Raw genomic sequence first — 8,677 nt, forward strand, 5'->3', positions numbered from 1 at the left:
AAAACAAAACAACAACCACAAAAACAACAAAAAAAGCAGGCCGGGCACAGTGGCTCATGCCTGTAATCCCAGCACTTTGGGAGGCCAAGGCTGGTGGATCACCTAAGGCCAGGAGTTCGAGACCAGCCTGACCAACATGGTGAAGCCTCATCTCTACTAAAAATACAAAAATTAGCCAGGCATGGTGGCACATGCCTGTAATCCCAGCTAGTCAGGAGGTTGAGGCAAGAGAATCACTAGAATCGCCTCACTGCAAGAGGCAGAGGCTGCAGTGAGCCAAGATCACACCACTGAACTCCAGCCTGGGCAACAGAGTGAGACTCTGTCTCAAAAAAAAAAAAAAAAAAAATTATTATTACAAAATAAGCAACTATTAACATGTATGAAGAAAAAGAAGCTAGGCTTGGTGCAGCAGCTCATGCCTGTAGTCCCAGCACTTTGAGAAGCTGTGGTGGGAGGACTGCCTGAGCCCAGGAGTTTGAGACCAGCCTAGGCAACATAGCAATATCTCATCTCTACCAAAAAAAAAAAAAAAATTTAATTAGCTGGGTGTGATAGTCCTCGCCTGTGGTCCCAGCTACTTGGGAGGCTGAGGTGGGAGAATTGCTTGAGTCTGGGAGGTCAAGGCTGCAGTGAGCCATGATCACATCACTGCACCCCACCATGGGTGACAGATGAAGACTCCATCTCAAGAAATAAAAAGAAAGAAAAAGAAGCTAGAAAGATTATCAATTACCAAGGTTTTGTTTGTTTTTTAAAAATGTTACAGGTACATAGTAGCTGTATATAGTATCAGGCATATGGGATATTTTGATACAGGCATAAAATGTGTAATAATCACAACAGAGTAAATGGGGATATTACCAAGATTTTTTTATTTTTTTGAAAAGCAGATAAGGATACTTTTTGCTCACATCTAGGAAAAGAAACAAAACAAAAGACAAAGCTAAGTTAAAAATATCTTCCAGATATAGTGTTCATTCTTGCCTTAGGCAACGGTAAGAAAGGCCCAAAATGGGCCGGGCGCGGTGGCTCAAGCCTGTAATCCCAGCACTTTGGGAGGCTGAGACGGGCAGATCACGAGGTCAGGAGATCGAGACCATCCTGGCTAACCCGGTGAAACCCCGTCTCTACTAAAAAAATACAAAAAACTAGCCAGGTGAGATGGCGGGCGCCTGTAGTCCCAGCTACTTGGGAGGCTGAGGCAGGAGAATGGAGTAAACCCGGGAGGCAGAGCTTGCAGTGAGCTGAGATCCGGCCACGGCACTCCAGCCTGGGCCACAGAGCAAGACTCCGTCTCAAAAAAAAAAAAAAAAGGAAAGGCCCAAAATGTCCAGAAGGAAGCTGTAGAGGACAGTGTAGCCCCCGGGGGGAAGGGAAACCGAAAAATAATTATTAGCAAATCCAAAGATCCTGCCACATATAGTTTGTAGTAAAAGGAAAAAAACTTACTTTTACAAAGTGATAGCAAAGTCAAACAAAAAAAGAAGATATATAAAATGCAAACTGATGGAGTACCATGGAGGTATGAATAAAAGTGCTTAAAGAGAGTATCCTCCTCCCTGTGGGCTGGGCATTGCTAGATACTGGAAGAAAGAGTGAATTGTAACATAGTTTTTCTAAGAAAACCTACTAGGAAATGCGAGTCTTAAGTTAGATTTTGAAGGAGCGGGGAAAACATGGCCTGGCAGCAGGAGGAGCTACAGTATTTCCCTTGGTACCATCCGTCTTCAGGGCTACTGACCCCCAAGTCCTTGACTGTCTCACTATATCATGAGGCCAGCACATACTGCCAGACACAGAGATTTCTAAGGCATGAGTGAGAGACAAACAGGACAGTACATTGCTCACCTTGGGATACTGACGGTGGCATACTTCAGCAAGATGCAGCCCAGTGACCACTCCCAGTCTAGCTGCAAGCCGCTGGAGCAGCAGCCCCACAAGGGTGGCCAACAGAAGGATCCAGAGCAACTAAGAAGAACAAAATATCCTGTAACACTCATTGAACAACTGAGCTTTGTTTGTTTGTTTGTTTAGTTGTTTGGCAACATGAGTGGTAAATACTGCATTCAGAAAAGAGCCCAGGTCAAGAATCAAATGACTTGAGTTCTATATCAGGTTTTGCACATGACCTGCTAAGTCACCTTGTACCTTTCTGAGCCTCAGTTTCTCCTATATGCAGTTTCTCCTTTGTTCAAGGAAACTATGTGGATAAAAATAAGATCAAATGGAAAGTACTTTACATATAAAAGCCACTGCCAATGAAATATCTGCACGTAGCCCCTGAGGTTACTATCCAACATGCAGGGTGGAGAAAAGGATGTGAGAGTGTATTGTGTGTTTAAAAGGACAGGGTAGGAGTAGATGTTCACCTTAAATCCAGCCACTGCTCCAGACTGCAAATCGGATTCAATATTTCCTGGATCCAGGTAGGCAATGCTCATAAGAAAGCCTGGTCCGGTGAAAGCCCAGAGTTTACGAAAGCTAAAACAAGAGTACTATACAAGAGAGGAAAAGAGATTAAACTGAACATCACTATTGAACTACTGATCTAATTGATCTGTTATCACATATGAAGCAACAACACCAGCCTCACAAGAAAAAAGGATTTACAATGTCAGATATTGCATGTGTCCAAGTTTCACTTCCATTTCACCCACTTTTTATTAAGAAGCTGGCCACTTCTCTAAGTCAGAGCCCCTCCCTTACCTGCGGGTTCCATCAGCCTCTTATTCTAAAACTAGAATAACAGTATCGGTATCTCTGTGCCCAAACACTTCCCAAAAAGGACAAGAGCCACCATTTTAAAAAGGAAACAAGCCACGTGTGGTGGTGTGTGGTGTGTGCCTGTAGTCCAGCTACTCGGGACAGTGGGGAGAGCAACAAAAATAAAATGCTAAGCTTCCCCAACCAACTGAATGGATCCTCTTCTTGACCAAGGGCATTCCAAAGAAAACCTGAAAAACTAGTTCAGGCCATGATGGGAGGGAAAGGTCAGACAAACCTCATTATACCCCCTTCCCTTTGGAATTCCGACACCAATGACTAGCATTAAAACAGAGATCTTGGCCGGGTGGGCGCAGTGGTTCACACATGTAATCCTAGCACTTTGGGAGGCTGAGGCGGGTGGATCACCTGAGGTTGAGAGTTCGAGACCAGCCTGACCGACATGGAGAAACCTCATCTCTACTAAAAATACAAAATTAGGCAGGCATGGTGGCACATGCCTGTAATCCCAGCTACTTGGGAGGCTGACGCAGGAGAATCGCTTGAACCAAAGAGGAGGAGATTGTGGTGAGCTGGGATCGCAACATTGCACTCTAGCCTGGGCAACAAGAGTGAAACTCCCTCTCAAAACAAACAAACAAACAAGCAAAACCAGAGATCTTAAAACTGACAAAACACATCCCTTATAGCAATAACATGCCAAATTCCAACCAGACTCTAGCATACCATCACATGACAGATAACAGGCCCTGAAAGAAATCAAAGTATTTTACTCCAAAATATATGTCTTTGTATATTTCGAAATGACCCTGCAAAGCCATCTCTTATGAGCAAAACCTAGAATACGTAGAGAATCTCCTTCCCTTTCCAGGTCTTTTCCTGATCCAGGAGAGAATTAACTAGTAGTCTGGTACCTTTTTAAGTCTGATAAAAGACATTTACATCTATTTTCTCTGAAGCTTGTTACGTGGAGGCTTCACCTACATAATAAAAACCTTGGTCTCCACAACCCCTCATTTTAGACACTCCACAGCCCCTCATTTTACACCAGGTCTTTAGAAAATAACTCTTTCAACCAATTTCCTTTTTTATTTATTTTTATTTTTGTAGAGACAGGGTTTTGCCATGTTGTCCAGGCTGGTCTCAAACTCCTGGGCTTAAGCAATCCTCCCACTTCAGCCTCCAAAGTAGCTGGGACCACAGGTGTGCACCACCATACCCAACTATTTTCTTTTTTTTTAAAGTAGAGACAAGGTCTCATCATGTTGAACTCCTGGGCTCAAGCAATCCACCCACCTCAGCCTCCCAAAGTGCTGGAATTACACGCATGAGCCACTGCACCCAGCCTCAATCAACTTCCAAGCAGAAAATCTTTAAATCCACCTTTGACCTGAAAGGTGCCCCCTCCCCACTTCAAGTTGTCTTTCCTGATGGAACCGATGTACACCTTACATATATTGGCTGACGTTTGCCTGTAACTTCTGACCCCTAAAACGTATAAAATCAAGCTGTTACCCAACCACCTGTTCTCGGGACTTCCTGGGGCTGTGTCACGGGCCTTGGTCACTCATATTTGGCTCAGAATAAACCTCTTTAAATATTTCACAGAGTTTGACTCTTGTTTGTTTGTTTGTTTTGAGATGGAGTCTCACTCTGTCACTCAAGCTGGAGTGCAGTGGTACAATCTTGGCTCACTGCAGCCTCTGCCTCTCAGCTTCAAGTGATTCTCCAGCCTCAGTCTCCCGAGTAGCTGGGATTACAGGCACCCACCACTATGCCCAGCTAACTTTTGTAACTTTAGTAAAGACAGGGTTTCGCCATGTTGACCAAGTTGGTCTCGAACTCCTAACCTCAGGTGATCTGCCTGTCTCAGCCTCCCAAAGTGCTGGGATTCAGGTGTGAGCTGCTGCGCCCGACCTGTTTTGTTTTGGTTTTCGTTTTTGACAGGAGGTCTCATTCTGTTACCCAGAGTGAAGTGCCATGGCATGATCTTGGCTCACTGCAACTTCTGCCTCCTGGGCTCAAGTGATCCTCCCACCTCAGCCTCCCGAGTAGCTGGAACTACAGGTGCACACCACCATGCCCAGATAATTTTTGTATTTTTTGTAGAGACCGGGTTTCACCATGTTGGCCAGGCTGGTCTTGAACTCCTAGGCTCAAGCGATCCTCCTTCCTTAGCCTCCCAAAGTGCTGGGATTATAGATGTGAGCCTGGGCCCAGCCAGAGTTTGACTCTTTTTCATCAACGAACAAGAGGAAGGATAGCTTGAGGCCAGGAGTTCAAGACCAGCCTGGGCAACATAGTGAGACCCTGTCTCTAAAAACAAAAATAAAAATAATGAGCCTGGCATAGTGGCATGCCATCTATAGTCCCAGCTACTGGGGAGGCTGAGGTGGGAGGATCACTTGACCCCAGGAATTCAAGGCTACAGTGAGCTATGGTTGTGCCACTGTACTGGAGCCTAGATGATGGAGCAAGATCCTGTCTGTAAAAAAAACATACAGATAGACAGACAGACAGATAGATAGGTAGGCAGATAGATAGATATAGATAGATGTATGTGTGTGTGTGTGTATGTATATGTGTATATATATACAGTTTTCAGAGACTTCCAGCCAAAATTAGAGCTGAGGCTGCTGACCCTGAGCCATCCAGCAGATCTTTCACTCACAGGTTTTCCCCAGACCATAGTGCTCTCCTCCAAGGACCTGATACTAACCTCTTCCTCAGGAATGGAGATCTTCTCATTAAAGTAAGTGGCGAAGTACTCCTCTGAGTCCCCAGGGGACCGTGGAAGAGAGGGATTACTAGAGACAGGGTTGACAGTACCAAGACAGGCAGACTCCCCATGATCTCCAGAAACACTGTCTGAATTAACAGATTTGAAAATAAATTAGTAAAAAATGAACAAAATACACTAACAATTCATCCTTACTATACTGAAATTAAAATTAAATAGTTTAATACCTAAATGCACAAGAGACCAACCTGACTCTAGCTCAACTTATTTTGAGTAGTTTATTTTTAATGTATATTTTATAATAAGTAATACACTCACATGGTTAAAAATTCAGGAAGTAAAAAATTTAGCCTACACTAAAAAAGTTATCTCCCTCCCCTCCCCCAGTCACTCAGCTCCCTAGATGAGTTTTAACTCACAATGGTTTTCCTATTTCCACACTTCTACTCCTACTTGGGAATTTTTAGAGCCATTTCATTTTCCTCTAAAAACACTGACATATGGGCTCAAAATATTACATTCCCAGACCAGCTCCTGGTAACCTAAAATCCTAGCTTTTAAAAGAAAAGAATTAGGCCCATCTAGCGAAATGTCCTCCCCACCTCCTATATTTGGTAGGACTTACTCAAAGAATTGTCCTTGGACATTATACCTCCGTCAGACTTCTCAAAAAAGATGCAAGTTACAAAATCCTGCTACAATTCAGGCTAAACTCTGAAGCTGCAGCAAAACCACCAAGCAGGAACCCTTTGTACTCTGACTAAGGCTTGCAGTAAAGTGCCGCTGGTCACGGGGTACTGGCACCCTCGTGATGGCACGGCTCATCTCAGACTGATATCAGCGTTTCCCTGAGTTCTGCATTTTGCAGTCAATCTTTTTTTTTTTTTTTTTGAGACGGCGTCTCGCGCTGTGTCACCCAGGCTGGAGTGCAGTGGCGCGATCTCGGCTCACTGCAAGCTCCGCCTCCCAGGTTCACGCCATTCTCCTGCCTCAGCCTCCGAGTAGCTGGGACTACAGGCGCCCGCCACCTCGCCCGGCTAGTTTTTTGTATTTTTAGTAGAGACGGGGTTTCACCATGTTAGCCAGGATGGTCTTGATCTCCTGACCTCGTGATCCACCCGCCTCGGCCTCCCAAAGTGCTGGGATTACAGGCTTGAGCCACCGCGCCCGGCCTTGCAGTCAATCTTAAATACTGGGAAGCAGAACGTCTGGGAGAAAAGGGATAACCTGCCAGAAATACACAGAGGCTAGTTTGCTTCAGCCATCAAATGGCTATTTTGAATCACAAAGCTCTAATCTCTGCGTTTCCAATAAATCCTTAAAACCTCTAATTTAAACAAATAAGAGCTTTCTTCCTTCGGGAGCTGACTCATATCATCTTAATTAAGCAGCTTTGAATTCATGAAGAAATTTATAGAAAAGGAACAGAAATTCCAAAGAAGAAGCTCAGATTTAGGAAGAAATAGTCAAAGCACTCAAGAAGCTCCAATCAAATACAGAGCGTAAGGTACTCGCCCTGTATTTTACCGCTCCATACACATCTGAAACACCAGGAAGTATCATGAACAGTCAAAGCACACCAGAGGTTTTTATCCTGGGTCTGGGAATAATATTGTCCTTGTAAGCATTACTGCCAGAAACCAAATTACAACTAATCTTGGCTCAACTCAGAATTATAAAAAAGATATGAAGCAGGCCGGGCGCGGTGGCTCAAGCCTCTAATCCCAGCACTTTGGGAGGCCGAGACGGGCGGATCACGAGGTCAGGAGATCGAGACCATCCTAGCAAACACGGTGAAACCTCGTCCTACTAAAAAAACACACACACAAAAAAAACTAGCCGGGCGAGGTGGCGGGTGCCTGTAGTCCCAGCTACCCAGGAGGCTGAGGCAGGAGAATGGCGCGAACCCGGGAGGCGGAGCTTGCAGTGAGCCGAGATCGCGCCACTGTACTCCAGCCTGGGCGACAGAGAGAGACTCTGTCTCAGAAAAAAAAAAAAAAAGATATGAAGCAGGTCTCTGGTTAAAAATCTGTTTTCAGGGCTGGGTGCGGTGGATCATGCCTGTAATCCTAGCACTTTGGGAGACCGAGACGGATGGATCACCTGAGGTCAGGAGTTCAAGACTAGCCTGACCAACATGGCAAAACCCCATCTCTACTAAAAATACAAAAAAAATTAGCCAGGCATGGCAGCAGGTGCCTGTAATCCCAGGTACTCGAGAGGCTGAGGCAGGAGAATTGCTTGAACCTGGGAGGCGGAGGTTGCAGTGAGCTGAGATAGTGCCACTGCGCACTAGCCTGGAAAACTAAAGCAAAACTCCGCCTCAAAAAAAAAAAAAAAAATTATGTTTTCAGGACAGGCACAGTAGCTCATGCTTGTAATCCCAGCACTTTGGGAGGCTGAGATGGGCAGATCACCTGAGGTTAGGAGTTCAAGACCAGCTTGTCAACAGGGCGAAACCCTGTCTCTACTAAAAATACAAAAATTAGCCAGGCATCGTGGCACGTGCCTTTAGTCCCAGCTACTTGGGAGGCTGAAGCAGGAGAATCACTTGAACTCAGGAGGCGGAGGTTGCAGTGAGCCGAGACTGCGCCACTGCACTCCAACCTGGGCAACAGAGCAAGACTCCACTTCAAAAAAAAAAAATCCATTTTCATTTACAGCCTAAGTCACCAGATGGTGACTTTTGAATGGAATTGTTAGACTAGATGATGATAGATGATGGCAAGAGGAAAAATATGATAAATTTCTGTTACCAACATAAATCTAATTACAAATAAAATTAGGCAATAATACAAAGCAGTAAATTACCATCTGACATCTTCTGTTCAAGACCCAACACCATGGTGGATACCTGAGTGGCTGAATTCTTAGAATACGATTCTGGAAAGGAGAAAAGGGAGGGAGAAGAATTAGCAAGAACAAACTAACAAGTTCAAAACCAGCAGTTTGTTACTCTGTATGACTGAATCCTTACTATGAAAAGAGTAATTCTTCTACTGAATTAGGTAACCTTGAAAATAATTACAGTTTTCAGATTATGACTGACAGATATTTAACAAAAATAGAAAAGCCTTAGTCAGGATTTTGCTGGCAAGACTTCAAAACCAAATTGAAGTGTTACAGCTCTTTTAGAATGTGTCTGGGCAGGGTTTCTGGTTTTCACTGTGAAACCCTTCACGGATGGCGAGGGGCGGTGGACAAATTGAA

General features: G+C 44.6%; 1 protein-coding gene and 1 non-coding gene across 27 annotated transcripts in view; one reads left to right on the top strand and one right to left on the bottom strand.

Annotated features, from left to right (window-relative positions):
• SLC11A2 (solute carrier family 11 member 2) overlaps positions 1 to 8,677 on the bottom strand; it is a 72,234-nt gene that overhangs the window by 24,558 nt on the left and 38,999 nt on the right. For 18 of the 26 annotated variants that reach the window (XR_013400562.1, XR_013400564.1, XR_013400561.1 and 15 more), the window contains 4 exon segments: positions 8,279 to 8,350; positions 5,447 to 5,595; positions 2,373 to 2,498; positions 1,852 to 1,971 (listed from right to left, as the gene is read on the bottom strand). Coding sequence is in view for 22 of the 26 variants with exons in the window: in XM_015151606.3 (XP_015007092.1) it covers positions 1,852 to 1,971; positions 2,373 to 2,498; positions 5,447 to 5,595; positions 8,279 to 8,350 (467 nt within the window). In the remaining 4 variants the exon portion in view is untranslated. 26 annotated transcript variants of the gene reach the window in all.
• On the top strand, positions 8,583 to 8,645 carry LOC114671171 (U7 small nuclear RNA). Its single transcript, XR_003721060.1, has one exon. It is a non-coding gene; the product is annotated as a U7 small nuclear RNA (small nuclear RNA).

Source organism: Macaca mulatta, chromosome 11 (genome assembly GCF_049350105.2).
Source record: "Macaca mulatta isolate MMU2019108-1 chromosome 11, T2T-MMU8v2.0, whole genome shotgun sequence".
In the NCBI taxonomy this organism is placed as follows: domain Eukaryota; kingdom Metazoa; phylum Chordata; class Mammalia; order Primates; family Cercopithecidae; genus Macaca; species Macaca mulatta.